Source organism: Pogona vitticeps, chromosome 1 (genome assembly GCF_051106095.1).
Source record: "Pogona vitticeps strain Pit_001003342236 chromosome 1, PviZW2.1, whole genome shotgun sequence".
In the NCBI taxonomy this organism is placed as follows: Eukaryota; Metazoa; Chordata; class Lepidosauria; order Squamata; family Agamidae; genus Pogona; species Pogona vitticeps.
In genome coordinates, this window is record NC_135783.1 from 122,626,087 (window position 1) to 122,646,082 (window position 19,996).

The 19,996-nt window shown below is 38.6% G+C and overlaps 1 protein-coding gene across 16 annotated transcripts in view; it reads left to right on the plus strand.

Annotated features, from left to right (window-relative positions):
- DST (dystonin) overlaps positions 1–19,996 on the plus strand; it is a 397,214-nt gene that overhangs the window by 90,807 nt on the left and 286,411 nt on the right. For all 16 annotated transcript variants that reach the window (XM_073000291.2, XM_073000297.2, XM_073000283.2 and 13 more), the window contains one exon: positions 14,836–14,897. In XM_073000291.2, the coding sequence (XP_072856392.2) occupies positions 14,836–14,897 (62 nt within the window). The remainder of the gene's footprint in view (positions 1–14,835; positions 14,898–19,996) is intronic.

Consider the following 19,996-nt stretch of genomic DNA (forward strand, 5'->3'; position numbering starts at 1 on the left):
ATGTTTTCCCCCCTTACTTTTATTAATTTTCTTGGCCTTGAAGCATTCCAAAATAAGAGAAGACATTGTATGGGATATAGTAATGATGCAATATAGATAATTCTCAGGAGAAATAAAAGTAGCAAAATGAGAAGAAGCCACATTTTCCCACAGAACCTTCACTACAGTAACCTTTGGTGGTTATTGTGCTGTTATGTATGCGTAATAATGAAATTCAATTCCATTATGCTAAATGGATTATTGATTATCTTTATTATGCTAGAAGTCAGCTCTCCTTGACTGCATTATGGATAGCTTTGAAGGTAGAGTTCAGCATTATCATCTGGGACTGTTACTACAAATGGCAGTGTGATATTCCATCCATTGTTCCCGGTTTGTTTTCCCCAAACTAAGGTTCACTCTCTGGATACGTTTTGTCTTTCTTCTGCTGCCACCACAGTGAATAACTCTCACCCACACTGCACCATATATGCATCAGACATGTGCTGCCAATATAACTTGTTTATTTATCTTTTGGCATTTAGATCACAGGTGTTCTTTTATCATTGTGTAGGATCACTCATAAAAACTTCTTGTATTTGATTACACATTTGTTTATTCAGGTGTTGTATTTACCTATTCACATTAACCAACTCATTAATAATCTCTGACTATCTCTTTATCTTGATTATTCAATTTATCTCTTTCACAACTCTCCTTCTCAGTCTCTCCACTCTCCAACTCTTCTATTCTCCTCTCTAACTCTCCATCAACTCCCTATTATTTTTCTCTCTAACTGTCTCCCTCTTCTTAACTAATTGACTCCGCTCCTCCTGTCTTCTCCTAGGCTCCTGCACTTGAGATTCAGCTATGATAGACAGGAGTGACATGGGCATTCTGCCACAGGCAGTTTGATGTCTCTCTGCTCCATCTCTACCTTTATAATGGCTGAAATCAATTAGTAAGTCACAACTAGAGTAGGTCCATTAAATCAGTGGGCATTTGGTGAGTCATTATGTATATCCATTTGTTTGTTTATTGTTGTTGTTTAGTAGTTTAGTCATGTCCGACTCTTTGTGACCCCATGGACCAGAGCATGCCAGGCCCTCCTGTCTTCCACTACCTCCCGGAGTTGGGTCAAATTCATGTTGGTAGCTTCAATGACACTGTCCAACCATCTCATCCTCTGTCATCCCCTGCTCCTATTGCCCTCACACTTTCCCAACATCAGAGTCTTTTCCAGGGAGTCTTCCCTTTTCATGAGATGGCCAAAGTATTGGAGCCTCAGCTTCAGGATCTGTCCTTCCAGTGATCACTCAGGGTTGATTTCCTTTAGAATGGATAGGTTTGTTCTCCTTGCAGTCCAGGGGACTCTCAAGAGCCTCCTCCAGCACCACAATTCAAAAGCATCAATTCTTCGGTGGTCAGCTTTCTTTATGGTCCAGCTCTCACTTCCATACATCACTACAGGAAAAACCATAGCGTTGACTATTCGGACCTTTGTTGGCAAGGTGATGTCTCTGCTTTTTAAGAGACATTGTGTATATGCATAAGTTCTATTTATTCAATGGTCTACTCTTGATTATAATTTATTTTTGGATTTCAGCCATTTTGGATTGAAAGGGATTATTGAGTTAATGAAAATTCCTTTGGACTCTAGTCTAACCTTAATCCCATTTCCACTGGAGTCTGTGGGCATTTGGCCCCAGTGTTTATCCAAGTTTTCTTAAAGCCCACATAAATGAGGGTGTCAGTTCAGTGTGGCAGTGCACTTGTCTTTGCATTAGCTAAAAATACACTCTAAACTTGGGCAGGGATTCATTTTTTCAAAAATGCTGGCAGTCAGGCTTCTAGTAATCAATCCCTGTGCCTGAAATAGATTACTTGCTTGGATGTGAGAGAATATGTGACTTTTAGCTTGTCTCTCTCACACTCTCTACGTGCTGTGGAGGCATGATTTGGAAGGACTATGTTCCACGTTCACACATCAGGTTTACTATTATGGCATAATCTTTCATAGAGTAAGACTCACTTTGTCAGATACACCAAGTGTTCTCTTCAGTTGATATGGGTGGATTGTGTTCTCTCTCTGTGTTTGTCATGCGCGCACACACACACACACACACACACACACACACACACACACACACACACACACACACACACACACACACACACACACACACACACACACACACACACACACACACACACAGAGCGAAATACAGAAGGTTGGCTGTAAACAGTGATGCCAAAACAGTGTGAAACACTGGCCAAAATTCTCCTGCTGCCTGGATTAGATTGCACTTGAGTTGCGCCATTGAATTAATGAGGATTTAATGAGTTAGCTACATCTATCTGGTAAATAAACCAAATTATAACTCCTCGTGTGCTAGAGGTTTCCATGTCTTTGTGTTACCTTTTTCATAGCCAAAAATAAACTTTATGTTTTGAAGCAGGCAATGTGAGTTGGGGGTGGTGGTCAGAATAATTGGCAAACCTTTTGGCCTTAAGAGCAGGGTAGGAAAATACCAACCATGCTGCAAGGAATGGTGTTTGAGACCACAGCCCCAGAGGATTTTTGAAACCTGAGGCTGGGACCACCTCTCAGAGACACCTACCATCAGTTTTTGGACTCTACAAAATTTAGTCTACAATTTTATACACTATCCATGAAACCATGGTGCTCAGCCTAAAGAAATGGGGCTCCTCCATGAAAGCTTGCAATTTGATTGATATTTTAATAGTCCAATAAAAGGTATTACGCACTGTTACATTTGTGCAGTTTTGGGGACCAAATGGCCCTGTTCTTGATCATTTATAATGATAGTTATTGGTAAAATATTAATTTAATATGATTTTCTTCAAATTTTAAATGAATAGAATCAGATTTGCAATTGCTGTAAATTCCTCTTCAGAATGTTCATGCTGTGTCTTTTCTATTGTGGTGTCTTTGAGGTTAGGAGCAAAGTGTAACTGGACATTGAAATAGTCTAATGCTGGGTTATAAAAATACCAGATCTGAGTCAGTTTATTGTCCTTCCTAAAGGCTGCCTTGTCTATCCTATGCAGGCAGCGGTTAGTGATTCTTCGTATCACTTTGAAACTGAGTTGTGGAGTAAGTGAACAAGAAACGTGTATGGGACTAATTTGGTAGATATTAGTTTGGTGGGGAGAAATAAGTAGATATTTTGCATAATATACACAATATGTCATTACTGGGTAATTTCCGTACCTCCATTGCTGTTAGAAATGCATCTACACTGACTGTAAAGCTGTCAACTGTGTCTGCTGTAAACATTTCAAAATAATGTTGCCTTCCCAAAAAAATTCTCCCATTCCTAACATTTCTGCTAAAAACTGTTGTTTGGAATAGTTGTGATTTTATTTAGTTATTTTTGCCAGTTACAGTTTTAGAGTTCTGAAAAATTCCAAACTTCTATTTAGGTCATTGTATTGTTGTAAAATAGTTTAAATATTACAACAAGCATTCATAAAAAATATTTTTCCCTTTCTTTCATTTATTTTATTTCTTTTCCTTCTATGAGGTAAAAATCTTTGTCACCAGGTTTGTAGAAGCAGGAAAATATTATTGTAAGCAGCTTATGTCCTGCTGGAGTGTTAAAATAGTGATTTTAAGAGTAACATAGGCCTTGCTTATAAAATATGTTATGCTGGAATAAGCTGAAGCCGTGTTGATCTGAATGTTTACATGGATTGATGTTTTTATGTTATTAGTTATGTAAATTTTCTTTATAGTCTTTATTTGTTATGTTTTTTGTTTTTTGTGTTTCTTGTATTTTTTAAATTTCTTAGATAAATTTAAAAATGAATGGTTGCATGATCAAAGGGCTAAGCCTGATGGGGAGCTGTTAAGAGTTTGAATTTTTTATAAATAAAGTATTATATCATTAAAGATATAAGAAATGTGAATTGTGATAGTACCATGGAAATTTGAACAGTGATGGACTGCATGGTAGAGGTTACTTCATGACAAAGAGGTGTAACCCTGAAAATCGAAAGGGAAAAAAACGAACAATTTAAGGAGCTATAAACTGAATGTCTGTTAGAGGCTATTGCAGAATAAAAGCAATATGGTTTCTAACCCCATTTTATCTGTGTGAATACCAGAGCCTATGGAAAAGTCAATTAGATTTGCAACTGTAGCAACTCCTGTTGGAAACGCATAGTGTTTGTTACTAAAGCAGTGAGGAAATGCTTTGAGTCTGCTCGCTTAGGACAGAAAAAAATATTAGAAAGAATGTTACAATTTCCTCTTACCAGAGAAACTTTGCTCTGGTAGCAGGGTCTATGAGATTTTGCATTAGCTTTCTCCAAGTGGAATCTACAACTGGAATGAAAATGTGTAAAGAAAAGATAAGAATGTATAAACGTCCATGCCTATAAAAGGGCTAGTGTAATGTAAGGAATATGCCAGCCAGTAAGGTGTCAACAAAACCAGCTGAGCCACAACAGAGCCATCCCAGGCTGAGCAAAGAACCGGGGTGGGGGAGGAAATAGGTAACATCAGCACAGAGGCAACACACAAAAATCATGGATTTTCTTTCATAATTTAAACTTGCAGATGGCTGGGTGAGCATATAAAAACTAGTATTTTTTACATGTGTGTTCAAATATGTTAAAAGGCTAAGAGATGTATTTCTATTTTTGTTTACTTTTTAAAACTAGTTACTGTTTTCTATAATATTTGAATTTTATGCCTAGAAGCAATGTGGGTGAATAAAGCTTGTAGAATTATCAAGGTACTGTTGCCTAGACTCTTTTTTTCCTTTTTACTTCACCACGAGTGGAAACAGTGATTTATTCTTATCATCTGAGGAAAAGATGGAAGTAAGTTTGGGAACTGCAATCCTGGTAAACCAGCCAGGAGACCACACTGATTAATTACTGCATCTTGACATTTTTTTATGAGCCAGGCAGGAACAAGTAAATAACTTACACCTTGATACCATTGAACTTTGATACCATTGTCATGATTATTTGTTTCATACTGGTATTTAGTCCTTTCAGGGGCAACTGTCTTTTTTACAGTGTGGACAGGGAATTTGTGCCCCTCCAAAGATTGTTCGACTGGACCTCCCTTCATATCTTGTCACTAGCTATGCTGCACTCTGCAAGTAAAGAGGCACACCAGGAAGAACTGGTTACTCAGTAGTGGCTATTGCATTCTATACAAAATCTTCTTCCTGCCTAGTGAGTCCAGCTAGTAAGAAATAAGCCTATGCATATCATCATATCTTTATCCTGGGTTCTGTTTCTTGTTAATACTTGAGTGTGATGAAACATTGGGAACTATTCTTTGTATATGAAAGGTCATATTAGAGATGGGGTATTCATATACGAATATGAATATCCCTGCACAGATGGTGATAACGAGGATCCAGCTGCATGGGGATGGATAGTCCTCTCACCAATCCGCCGCTGCAGTTCTTTCAGTGGTTCTGCAGATCCTGATCAGCTAGCCACTCCTGGCAGGAGGCGGGAGGACAAGACTCACTGCAAGGTTGAAGAGTGGCTCGCAGATAGCGAACTGCAGAGCCATTGGAAGGATCACGGCATCCGTGGCAGATTGGTGAGTGGACCGTATGGCCCCATAGGGCTGGACCCACGTTATCGCCACCTGTGTGTGTATATTTGTATCCTTATAGGAATACCCCATCTCTAGTCATCATAGGGCAGCCAGAATCCCACTTTTACTTCTTGCTGGCATTATTTATTAATTTATTAATTTATTTATTTTACTTATATCCCACCCATCTAGTCGTTGACTACTCTGGGTGGCTTACAACAAGTAGAATAAAACAGCTAAAATTTAACAACAATTTACAGCAATAAACAATCATTCAAGATGGAAGGGGAAAAAAAGAAAAGATAGATGAAGTGGTGTTCAGAGGGAAGGTCTGCCTAAATAGCCAGGTTTTCAGTTGGCTTTAAAAAATACTCAGCGAAGGGACCATGCGGATCTCTAAGGGGAGGTTATCCCAAAGATGAGGAGCCACTGCCAAGAAGACCCGGTTCCTTGTTTTTTCCTTCTGGGCATTAGGCTCCTCAGCCGCACCTCCTGGCTAGATTGAGTGATATGGGCAGATCTAGGTGGGATGAGGCGTTCCACCAGATATTGAGGTTCTAAACCATTTAGGGCTTTATATTTAATCATTAATACTTTGAAATCAACGCGGAAACGGGCAGCCAACGCAATGCGGCCAAGGAGGGAGAGATATGATGTTTTCTCAATCCACTAAGAAGTCCTACTGCTGTGTTCTGCACCATTTGAAGCTTCTGCATCAATCTCAAAGGTAGCCCCACGCAGAGCACATTACAGTGGTATTATCTTGATATTTCAAGCACATGTACCAAAGTGGTGAGCGCCCCAACATCAAGATAGGGACGCAACTAGGGAATCCGCCAAAGGTGGAAGCAGGCAGAGCAGACCATTGATGCCACATGAATTTCCATGGTGAGTGCTGGATCCAGATGGATCCCCAAGCTGCGAACCTCACTGTTTGCGGTGAGAGTCATCCCCCCAAATGAGAGGGAGTTTCCCAAACCGCTGGTGGTGGGGCCACCCACCCTCAGGACCTCTGTCTTGTCCGGGTTCAGCCTCAGCCCATTTTCCTGCATCCATTGCAGTACAGTGGTGCCTCGCTTAACGGGCAGCCCGTTTAACTACGAAATCACATAGCGATTAACTTTTTGCGATCGCTTTGCGATGTTCCCTATGGGGAAAAATCGGATGATCGGTACCCTGTTTCATCGCTTTGCGATGATTTTTTAACAGCTGATTGGCAGTTCCAAAATGGCTGTTGGGTAAAAAAAATGGCCACCTGCTGTTTTCTGGGACGGATTCCTCGCTTACCGGGCAGCAAAAATGGCCGCCGTATGGAGGATTTTTGCTTAAAGGTGAATCTGAAGCCCATAGGAATGCATTGAGGGGGTTTCAATGCATTCCTATGGGCTTTTTAATATCACATTCGAAGAAATCGCTTTGCAGCGATTTTTGCTGCACCAATTATCGTCGCTATGTGAGGCACCACTGTACAGTCTCCAAACATTTTTGACCTTTCAAAAGTACATGATATGTAAAAAGTCATCAAGAGAGGCTTTTCATAGTGCATTGTATATGTGGGGGAAACAGCAATTGCATCATTATTACCATTGTTATCTTCAGTGCTGTCGTCATCTATCCCATGGTGCAGCTTTTAAAAGCTGGAAGGGAAATAAATAATCCTATGTTACATTATAAACAAGGGAAGTACCAGTAGGAAACCAATTTTTCTTGACTTTCTCCATAAAGTATGATAATATAAAATTGAGCCTTTTGTAGATTCTCCTTTCACACCAACAACCTTTAATAGAACTAATCATGGTGTAAGGGGGGGGGGGTCCCTTAACTCAGTGGTTCTTAACCTTGGGTTACTCAGGTGTTTTTGGACTGCAACTCCCAGAAGCCTTCACCACCAGCTGTGCTGGCTGGGGTTTCTGGGAATTGCAGTTCAAAAACACGTGAGTAACCCAAGGTTAAGAACCACTGACTTAACTGGCACTGGCCACCTGTGCTGGTAAATGTTCTTGATGCGACCTGTCTGCTTTGCTACTGTCCAGGCAACTGCTTAGCTTCAGTGCAAACCATATCACATGTCTTCTACTCCCCTGCACTGGAGGACTGGTTCATGCTTTAGTAGCAGAGAAAATACATGTCTGAAATATTTTTTCCGAGAGAACACTTGCTGGCTACTGACATTTGCCAAATAAGTCTTGCATATGTTGGTAGTTGTTGACTGGTACTTGAGTTGAGGTTAGGCTGTAATTTGAGAAGATCACATATGTTTAAATAAAAAAAGTAGATACTTGTGGTTTCTGTAACTTTAGTTAATCTTCTTTCTTCACCAGGTTCTAAATCTAATGCATACGTTTAATGTTGTAACTTAGACCAGTTGTCATTTTAGACATTTTTGTTGTTTCATTAAGAAACTGTGAGCTCAATCCAATTTTTGTCCTTGCTGAATAGATACACTGAAATGAATAGGACTTGCTAGTCAACACTAAAGTACAGTAATCTAATTGATTTGCTTTTACTGGTGGGGATTGTGTTGGTCTTAGTGGATCAAACCTATATAGAGTGTTCTAAAAACTTAAGTCTTTGTTTCATATGATTTACACAAAAAACCTTTCAAATCACTGTGATTGGTTGGATTTCTAGAAACCTTAGTAGGAGTATGATGCTGTGTTGGATTGCAAAGAGTAAGCAAAGAGACTGGATTAGAGATGGATACGAATTAAATAATGTATTACCAAATTCATTCAAAAATTGCTAATTCGTTGATTCATATTTATATGAATCAGTGTCCCTGATGAATATGAAGTTTTAATGATTTTGGATTCTTTTGGCTATAAAATGTCTCCCCAGGCACCTGAAGACACTAAAATTGCAGGGATGCTTCCTTTTACTTGCCTCTACAATCCCTCCATGTTTGGTGAAGATTGGGTTTCCCAAAGCCAGCTGCTAAAGGGCACTTTCCTGGAGGGAACCACTTTGTGAGTGTATAACTTGGATGTCTGAAACTCAGTCTTCACCAAACATGGAGGGCTTGTAGAAGAGAGTCAATAGAAGCTTGCCTGTGATTTTGATGTCTCTAGGTACCTGGGGGGAACTTTCTTAGGGAGGTGGCTTCTTGTGGGTGTATAACTTGGATGTCCAAAACTCAAACTTCACCAACTTGCAGGGCTTGTAGAGGATAGTAAGAGGACGCTTCCCTGCGATTTTGGTGTCTTTAGGTGCTTTGGGGGGGCAATTCTATAGGGTTTCAAAGTCACAAATTCATCAGAAAAAATTGTAAATTCACAATTTGCCATTTGTTAGCCTTGATGAATCAAAACAAATTACAATTTTTCTGATTCATGCCCATCTCTAGACTGAACCTAATTAATAATGATTAAATAACAATCTTCTGATTAAATAGAGAACTGCTGACTTCTGCTCCTTTTTTTCTGGAAATACAGTACTTATGACCCATAGTTAGCTAAGAAAGCAAGTTAGCGTATGCAAAATGTGAATGATATATAATTCCACATTGTTATATGATTTTCCCTAGCAGCTTCATACCACTAATGACCAGGAAAGAGGCCAGGGTAACCCTTTTAAAGACCTGTGGAGAAAGTCTTGAAGATATGACATAATCCATTGTTATTTTCACCATTATCAGTGCATTGACCAAGTAGTCAGAGAGGCATTCTACCCTCAAATTTCATGAATCCCATGACTGAGGTCAAATTAGAGAGTAGAATACTGAGGTTGTAGAAAAGAATGTAGCAAAAACTACATTGGGTGAATCATATTTTTAATTCTTACTGTATTTTCAGTTAATGAACACCCTCTCAGTAGAAAAGTAGCACAGCAAGTAAAGAGCTGAATTAGAGCCTTTCTCTGAGCTTTATTAGTTGCCTATCTGCAGATTTAGGTTTTATAGTTACATAACGGGTGGGGGAGAAGAGAAAGAGAACCTCTTAACTGTAGTTTGAAATGGTTTCATCTTTTGTTGTGCTTTGCTCACTGCATATATAAATCCTACCCAAAAAAGAATTATTTGAGAGAGGCATTATAAATGCTCCCCAAACCTTCAAATTGCTGTGCCAAAGGCTAATTAATAACAGCACAGAGACTTCAAAAGCTGTTTTACATGGGCATTCAGCTGCCAGTGATATATTGGCCTCACACAGTTTATGAGGCTCTTGAGTAAATGCTGTCAAAGGTTATGGAAAGGCGGTTGCAAATAAAAGAAATATTCTTGCTATAACTTGCATTCTGTGTATTTGCTACCCTATTTAATTATCTAAGGTGTTGTTGACAGGGTACTGAGTACTCTGTCAACAGAAAACATGACTTTTGAAGAACGCACAGTCTGAAGTGATTTGTAGAGCTGAAGGTTGTCATGCAATACTTCTATTGTGAAATAGAATGCATACAACCATTATTTGGATTGCTGTGACAGGCTGAGGGTTGCTAATATTTACTTTAAAAGAGGGAGTACTTGCTGTTTTCTTTCAACTCAGAGGCACAGGTATTTTCCCCCTACACACATGCATTCACACATGCGTGCACGCGCACACACATTAAGTTGAAGTTGAATTCAAGAAACTTAGTATTGCAGTCCAGTTATATCGCAGAATGACAGGGCAGCTCATTAGACACGAGCAAGAATGGAAAGCAAAACTGTTGTGTGCTGTATTGATTAGTGCAACACTACCTACCTGTGTTTCATATTTTGTTTTCACACATCTTCATTTTGGGAAGGAAATACTGTCAAAGTTTTCTTCTGATTATAATTGCAAGCAATTTGTTTACTTTCTTTTAGGTTATGTTTTAACTAGCAAATCAGTTATACGTTTTCCTTCCTTCCTTCCTTCCTTCCTTCCTTCCTTCCTTCCTTCCTTCCTTCCTTCCTTCCTTCCTTCCAGTTTGCTTAATTCGAGAGACCTTTACTATAAGAATCAGCAGATTCAGCTGCAATTCCAGATAAACTTACTGAGGACACTTACTGAATCCAGTGGGTGTTTACTTTTGGATAAATATGTGTGTAGGATTACACTGTAAAACTATTTCCTCTCTGAGTTTTCTTATTGTTGCTCTTTGTTGTTTTTTAATGTACTGGGCACTGTCAAAGTTACATTATCTCTTGATTTCATGTGTTCACATTTGACTTCACTCCATTTTACTGCTTATCATCCCTGTTAAGTTTTGCAAAATAGTTATACATAGGTAATCTTCCAAGTTCCCATATTCATCTAAAGCAGTGGTTCCTAATCTTGGATAACTCAGATGTTCTTGGTTTACAATTCCCAGAAGTCTTCATCAACCAGCTGTGCTGGCTGGGGTTTCTGAGAGTTGCAGTCCAAGAACACCTAGGTTGCTCAAAGTTGGGAACCAGTGATCTAAGCAAGGATATTCATTAGCATAAATTTCAGTCTTTTTGCCTTCTGGCATTATTTTCTGGTAGTGCTTTAGCTAAGAATACAACAGAATAAAATGATACTTAAATAAGATAATGGAAGAAAAATGTGCTGTTGCCTCCTGCCCCTTGCAACCAAATGTGACCACCCTCAAGCTTCTCAGAAGCTCAGGTGACTTCTTTGACAATCTAGAATGGAGCATGAAAGACTATGGAGGTGAACCTTTTTGTGAAGTTCCTTAATTTGCCTTATGACTTAAGCCCAGATTTGGACAATTTCCTGCTTTTTCAAGCAGTCCCCTTGATCTCTCTCAACATTGTTCAAGAAGGTCTTCTAAGCAGTGGTAGCATCAACTGGCTGCAGTGGATTCCAAGATGTTAAATACACATTTTCTTAAGGGATCCTTCTCTGAAGACACAAAATAATGGCTTTCTGTTTTAGAATTACCATAGCAGCACTGTCCAAAATATAACACATTGTCAATATCATATTATAGTCAGTGTCCAAAATACAACATTCACATTTTTGGTAAAAGGCAAATGTAACACTGCCAAATTGGAATAAATGGCCTTATCTGGAAGATGCAATGGAATACTTGAAAATAATTTATAATGCTGAAAATGGAACTTAGCAGAAATAGTCTCCCTGTTTTCTCCACTATTTGTAGAAGTGGTGAAATTTGAGGCAAGGAATGCCAAATACTATTAGTCATTTTCTTAGGAGTATTTATTATCATAAGTAGAGATGGGGACGAATCGCCATTTTGGCAAGTCATCCTGCTTCATGATCCGTCAAAGCTGACGAAGCACAAAGCACGAATCTCCTCCCCATGAACCAATGAAACATGAATTTATTCATTGATTTGTGTATGTGTTTGTTTCTGAAGCAACCGCCACCAAATACCTACAAATAAAGTGGAGAATTTTTGGAGAATTTTCAGAAAGCTGCCACTGGGGAGTTTCCAAAAACAAATTCAGAAAATAGGCAAAAGCTGATTTCTGGAAAATTTGAATTCACTTTTGATATGTCCTTCAATTATTCTGCCACACAGAACCATACCTTTGCCAAAACAATCTGACTTGCTCCCATTGTTAAATGGAAAAAGCAAAGAATGCTACTTTGAAAAAAAAACTTCATTAATATGAAAGAGGTCTAGTGCAGTGGTTCTTAACCTTTGTTACTCAGATGCTTTTGAACTGGTTTAAGGTTAATATCATTTAGCCTTTACTTGATTGCTAAACGTGGTAAAGAAAGAATCAACAAACAGCCCAGTTCCCCATGTACCCAGCACGTTTGTGACTGTTCTGTTTGTACTGTCCCTCCACACTTCGCATCTGGAATCCTCTTGTTTAATAGGAGCCTAGAAAGGAAGATGATATGATTGGGAGAACAATTTACCTTAACTTCCAGTCCATTAATACAATCAAGAGTAAAAGTAGCATTTCTGTTCGCAGCCTGCCAATCCCACTGCAGGCTTCATGTTATAGTTAGTTTGTTAATCATCATGTTTATATCCCACTTTTAGCCCACATTGGCTTCTAGAGTTGCTTGGTACAATTTGTATAATGCGCATTATGTGATAGGATTGTGTGGAGGTGTCTACAAATGTCATTCCTGATTTGTGGCAGTAGACACCATACTACAAGCCTTTTTCTTCCAGAGAGAGAGCACAAAGGAGCTGTGATGAACGCAGGAGTTAACCCTTCTGAAATTCTACTTTGTTTCCCTGAAAATAAGACCTAATCTGAACATAAGCCCTAGTATGATTTTTCAGGATGTTCGTAATATAAGCCCTACCCCCCAAAAGAAGTCCCAGTTAATTGAAAGCCTGTCCTCTACCATTGTGCAGCAACTAGAAGAAGATGACATGACTGTATTTGAATAAATGTACTGTAGATGGTTGCAAATGGAAAAAAAATCCCATGAAAATAAGTCGTAATTCGTTTTTTGGAGCAAAAATTAATATAAGACCCTGTCTTATTTTTGGGAAAACACTGTATAAGCAGCTCAACAGATTTTAAGAGTTCATGGAGCAGAGCAGCTTAAACCCAGTGAGCTTCAATGCAGGTGTGAAATCTGAATCAGGGAATAGGAGGAGTCTAAAGACTTTTTGTATGTGCCTGTGTTCTAGGTCTGTAGTGTCTAGATGTCTAATGAGGAAAGGGGGTGGAGCATGTAATTTCAGTATTTCTTCTATGATCAGAAATAAAGTAGTAATCAACAATCTGGTATGAAATGTTAAGGTCCAAATCAGATTACTCTGAGGACCAGTTTGTCCTGTCTACCTCTACACTGTTAAACATTAGAACCCTGTGTCTCTGTCAGATTTAAATGTCTTCAGCAGTTTATAAGAAGAGGTGCTCCCTCAAGTGGTGAAAGACATCTATTTGTTATAACTCTGATGTTTTTGTTTTTTACCCACACATCGTACCTTAATGCACTGGTTCTTAACCTTTGTTACTCAGATGTTTTTGGACTGCAACTTCCAGAAGCCTTCACCATCAACTCTGCTGGCTGGGGTTTCTGGGAGTTGCAGTTCAAAAACACCTGAGTAACAAAGGTTAAGAACCACTGCCTTAACGTGTCCTGTTTTTTCATTGGCTATTAAATGGTAGATGCAGCCTTAATTTGAAAATGCAAATGCCTGACTGCTGAAGCATAAAATAAGCTAATAATAAGGAAGAGATTTTCCCTTAGCATCTAGTGTGATGGACTGATGTTGAAATTTGTCAAATGGGCATGTGACAAAGGCATTCATTAAATGCCTTAGTCTTTGACCATCTTTGAGCATGTGGTGAAGGATCGGCTCTTTGGCAAAACCATAGAAAATCCTTTTAAAATGACAATAACTGGTGCTGGTTGTGTTTAGATACATTTAGAAATATGCCAGTAATGGTGTTTATCTGGAAAGGCAGCAACTGGAATTTTGTGTACAGTATATTATTTTCTATTTAATAGATTGTTTTTATTTATTTATTGTTGATTTTCTGTAGAATAGCATATAAATCATTTTAAGAATGAATTTATAATCTAGGCAATTCAACCATAAGCACAAGACATTTGTTTTTGCTAGAATCCTTCCCTGTATGACTGAGGCTTCTGACCATCAATTTAATCAATATACAGTGGTGCCTCGCTTAATGAGCGCTTCGTTTAACGATGAATTCGCTTAGCGATGACTTTTTCAGAGCGATCTTGTGCTCCGTTTAAGGATGTTCCCCATGGGCGATTTTCGCATAGCAATGTTTGGGACCATGCTTCGCATAGCGATGACAGTTTGAGTCCCCCTGTTTTGCTTAACGATGGTTTTGACATCCTCATGTTGGCTGTTTTTTATATGTTTAAAAATGTTTAGAATGTTTGAAATCATAGGTGCACTTAATAAACCCTTTGTTAAACTAATTTGACTTTGTTCCGACTCTTTTTAAATTTGTTGTAATTCCGCCCCCCTCCTTGAGATGCATTGAATAGGTTTCAATGCATTTCAATTGGGGAACCGCGTTTCGCTTAGTGATATTTCCTATGGCAATTTTCGCTTAAGGACGGCAATCCGTTCCCATTGGAACGGATTATCCGGTTTTCAATGCATTTCAATGGGAAACCGCATTTCGCTTAGCAATGTTTTCCCATAGCGATGATTTTTTTGGAACCAATTAAAATCGTTAAGCAAGGCACCACTATACTAAGTTTTTCACTTCTATTTAACAACTGGTCACAACAATTGATAGTTTGTTTTAACAGATGTTTCAGATCAACTTGCAATAATTAATTGCATATTTTCCTTTCCCCCCCTCTCCAAATAAAATAAGAGTTTTCAACATAGCACTTCAATGTCTTAGCAAGTACTATTTTTTAGAAATACTCATTTTTCCCTCTTTTTCTTTTCAGATGAGCGGGATAAAGTACAAAAGAAAACATTCACAAAATGGATAAACCAGCACCTTATGAAGGTAAGTTAACATACATGCTCATTGTGCCCATTTTTCCTTGGATTATCACAGCATTGTAGTTTTACAGAGATGCTCTTTGGCAGATTGGAACTGGATAATATTGTCAATGAAAGATCTCATAGCCCAGTTCAGGCATTTATCCAACATGTGAAGAGAATTGTATAGGGAAGAGAGTGTGCCCCATCATTTTGGTTGTGTTTCCATGTTTGGCTCTTAGAATCCTTCATATCTCTATCTTCTGCAGTAGAAAGCTTTTTCTATTCTGGTATGCTCCCCCAGGTTGTGCAAGGTTCAAAACTGCATGGAAAATCTACATAATCATTGCCAACTCCCCTCTGCAGATATTCGCCCTCCAAGTCTTGCCCATGCAGTGGGAACAGAGTGGAAGAGGCAAAGCCTCACATGGTTCTAATTATGGGAGGTCTGTGTCTGAACAGGGCTATGGACAGGTCCCTATCTTGGTTTATTTTTCCTTAGATGGAAGAAAGAAATTATACTTCATTCCTGTTAATGAAAGATCATATTGAATGAAGTTTTTAGTATCAGGAATCAGTCTTAAAATATTTGCTGTCAGGCAAGTCCCATGGATTTCAGTACAGTTTGCTTCTGTGTAATTATTGCTAGGATTGAAATGTATGGGTCTTAGATATGAGGGTAATATGTTTCTACTTTCAGGAAAGATAAACTTTTCCATTTCCATGAATTCTGAGTTTGTCTGTGGTGATGAATGTTGTTGGAAAAGGTTGTCCAGAAGGTATACCTATTATTTGGAAGCCTTGCTTTATTTGTTTACTTGTTTGATTTTTATCCTGCACATCCAGCCATAGGCCACTCTGGGTGCTTTACAACAAAAACAAAAAACAAACAGAAAAACAGAAAAACACACTACAATAAACATGGGTAAAATACAGAATACAACCAAACTAAAAATAAAAATGTTAAAATAAAAAAGACAATACAGTTAAAATACATTGCAATACAGTGTACTTGAATAGACAATTAAAATATCGGAATAAGCTAATGGTTTCTTAATGGGAAGTTCTGGGTTGGTTAATATCTTTATTCAATCACCAAAAAGTTATAAAAAGGTAAGCTTTTAAATCCTTCCAGTACTCTTTCTCAGGGAAAGATAGTATAAAACTTGAGGGGAAATAAGAAGAAAGTAAGTGTTGTGGGCAAGGTTGTCTGTAGGCTGTTAGGCCAGACTGGTGTATGAAGTGCTCCTTTTTTATACAGTTTGCCCCTTGTCCCCCTTGCACCACACCAGAGCCCCTACTTGTAAGTGGACATAACATGAGGCTAGATAGAGACAGCCCCAAGCTGACTGTCCTGTGGTCTTGTTGTAGGCATCCTTTACAGTAATGGTTGTATGATGTCATGATTGGTGTTATACATTTCTGTTATGCTATACATTTTGTTCTGTAGCGTCAAAGTGGTGGGGCAGTCACTGGTGGAAAGGTATTTTAGTACTGGTAACACAAGCAAAATTTGCTATGCCCAGTTCAGGTCTGGTATAATGTTGCATTCTTAACAGGGCCATGACTTTTGACTTCATAGGCTATAGGATTTGATATAAGTGTCCCTAGCTCTTGCTTGTCCTACGCCCATCTCACCCATGTCTCCACCCAGTTTCTGTTGTGCCACTGACATACAGAAACATAACTTCGTGACGTTCTGCCATAAGATTGCTCCTTAAGTGGGTGGAGACATTAGTGGTTTTTGTATGCATGCTCCCACCCCACCAATTCTGTGTTTTCTAGAGACAAGATTGTATTTTGCTCCCTCAGCAGTGGGTCACTATGTAAATCAGAATGCCGTGTCAGATATATGTCCTTAATTAAGCATGCACAGCCATTCGCATCCTTGGTGGTACCCACATTAACAAAGCTAAAACAACCTGATCTTTCTTCCATATTAATAACTTGGTGGGCTGATATTGTTAATACATTAATTCATTCTCTTTGTGGTGGATTATTTGCAATTAACTCTTAATTAGCATGGACTTTGATTAATATTTTATTATTTATCTTTTCTAGATATTAACATGTCAGATGGTTTTACCAGCTAAAATCAGCTAAAGGCTTTCGAATTAATTGATACATAATTCAGCAAGCTGTTTCTTGTTATCTGCACAATATTGCTTTATGGAGATTAAGCTTTGAAAATATATTAGCCTCTTCCCTGCGAGCTGTACTGCATATCCCGAGGGAAGTGGCTGGTTCTTACACTTGTGTATGCACAGAAAATAGCACAGGCATATTTATTATTTAATATGTCACATAATTATAAACTTTACAGTGTTTCTGCTATTTAGGAACCTAGGATTTTTCACTAGTTATAATTTTCAGTTTCAGTTATAAGTACTTCCATATGAAGACAAGGTATCCAATTAAACACACTAACAAAGATCTTAAATTTATAGTGCTGTTTGCTGTGATAGTAATATATAATAAACATGCTGTATATACAACTTCAGTAAAGATTTGAAGAACTGAAAAGGGTAGGTTGCTCAGAATTGCAACTGTAGCAAAGTTTGCAAAACCAGAAGTATCCCATTTGTTGAGATCTCAGGGCCAAATTATAAGGGCAAGGGGTGAGCCCTTGAGCCATTCACCAAGGGAAGGGCAGTCAAGGTTTGGGAGTAGGGATTATTTATTTATTTATTTATTTATTTATTTATTTATTTATTTATTTATTTATTTATTTGTTTGTTTATTTATTTATGGATGGATGGATGGATGGATGGATGGATGGATGGATGGATGGATGGATGGATGTATTTATTTATTTATTTATTTATTTATTTATTTATTTATTTATTTATTTATTTATTTATTTATTTATTTATTTAGAATTGCCTCTGGGTCATCTTGCATTCATTTTAGTCTTATATGCAGCACATATGGCACATGGTGTGCCTATGCTGCTCCTGGGACTAGCTGGAGGTTTAGCACCAGCCCTTAAGTTCTTCTGCTGTTGCTACCAGGACTTGTGAAACAAGAAGTCTCAGAAATGGTGATGCTAGTGCTCTTAACTCTAACTTGGTCCAGATGCCACCATGGGCCTAAGCACATGTTCCCACTGGCTCTCACATCAGTCCTCTCCCTTTGCTCTTGGATTTTTGGTGCATGAACTCTACACCAAGACAACACACATCCAAATACCCTTCTGTTGGGTCAGTGAATATTGGTGCTCTTGGGGAACTGGTGCAGATGTGTGCCCAGGTTTTAGAGTTACTCATAGGAAAAATTAGTTTCTCTCCTCCAGTGGTACTTGCTGAGATATGTCTCTCCACTTAGAAAACCAGAGAAGCATAGCAATTCCCTGAGACTCAACCAGCCAGCACCCTGATACCTGGAAACCCTTCCTAAAAGCAGGTTTCCAGGCTCGAAATTTAACTGCCGCAGCCACTCTGCAAGCCCTATTGGAATGTGTTGGGGCTGGAAATAAAAATCATACACACAAAAAAACCCACAACAACACAGCAGGCCCCATCAGAACGTGCTGAGGCGGGGGGGGGAGAATCACACAAAAAAACACAAACAGAGCAAGCCGCATCGGAATGCGCTGGGGCTGGAAAAAAAATCACCAAAAACAGCAACAACACAGTAAGCCCCATCAGAAGGCACTGGGGCTGAAAAAACAAACACACAAAAACACACAAAAAACCCCAAGCCAAAACCCATGCAGCAAAATCCTGTATATACTCACTCAGAAGCAGAAAGCAGCACCAGGCTGTCTGAAGTCTCCTCCAATGCACATTCTCTAACCGTTGGGGCGAAAGAGCTACAAAAAAGCAGCCTCTTCGCCAACCAATGGTTAGTACATTTGAATCCCCTGCCCTTTTCCCCACCTTTTTTCCAGTTGTAACTCGAAGCTCCGGTCGCAAGTGGAAGCAAAATTTTGCTGCCGGAGCTGGTCGTAACTTGAAATGGTCTTTAAGTTGGGACATTTGTAAGTCAAGGCACCACTGTATTCATACATTCTGGTGCTTTGACATAACACTCTTTGAAAAAAGCAAAAATCAGTTTTAGGACGTTTATCTTTTGAACCAGCTGAGATTGTCTCATTCAGACAGTTGTTGAAACTATGGACAACGGAGTATAATAGTTACGTATAACACAGAGAATTGAGGAGAATATACAATATATAAATAATGAAAAATACAACTCTAAGCAAAAAGAAGAAGAAGGAGGAGGAGGAGAAGAAGAAAAATATATGTTGGATAGGAATTTTTATTGTTTGAAGTGGGATAATGTGTATGGTATTGTGATGGCAATGAAGAAAATATTTAATTAAAATTCCCCTTCCTTGAAAAAAGGAATATATTTAAATGAATGTTAGGCTGTCAGCCGGTAACAGCTAGATCTAGTAAATGGGACTTGTAAGGCTGCAGGTCTGTACTCACTCATCTGGAATTTCAGTTGGACTCAGTAGCACTTACTTCTGAGTAGAGATGTAATTTAATGATAACAGTAATAATCGTCATCTTAGAACTGCAGAACTGGAAATGACCCTATGGATCATAGAGTCCAGCCCCTGTAAAAGAGGCACAATAGGAATCAAACTCCCAACCTCTAACTTCACAGCCAGATGCCTAAACCACTGAGCTATGCAGTAGTTTATATATGTTTGATTACACAATATTTCCACTGAATTGACAGAAACAGACTCTAGTTGTAACACATTGGGAACAAATTGCCATGATCTTGAGAATTCTTATTCTTAACATGGTCATGAGGATTTTCCTTGTTCAGAAGACTTTCTCCCATTCTCTTTAACACATAGAGAATCCTGTTCATGGCATAGAAGTACTTGAGTGCAGCTAACCAGATTATCTATAGAAATGAATGGGAAAGCATGGTGCTTTGTATTGTGGTATCCAAATATGTGCTCAGGAAATAATGATATTAGCCTACTTGGACAATATTGCAAACAGGTTTGCACTGGGTTAATCAGTAAAATAATACTGTAGAAGCCCAGTCCCTCCAGCATGTGCTGCAGAATCAAGTCTATGGTAAGCACAGTATAGATACATTATTTAAAAAGTGTGTTTGAGAATGGCAGACTCAAATGCTGTGAATAAATGAACTGCAATT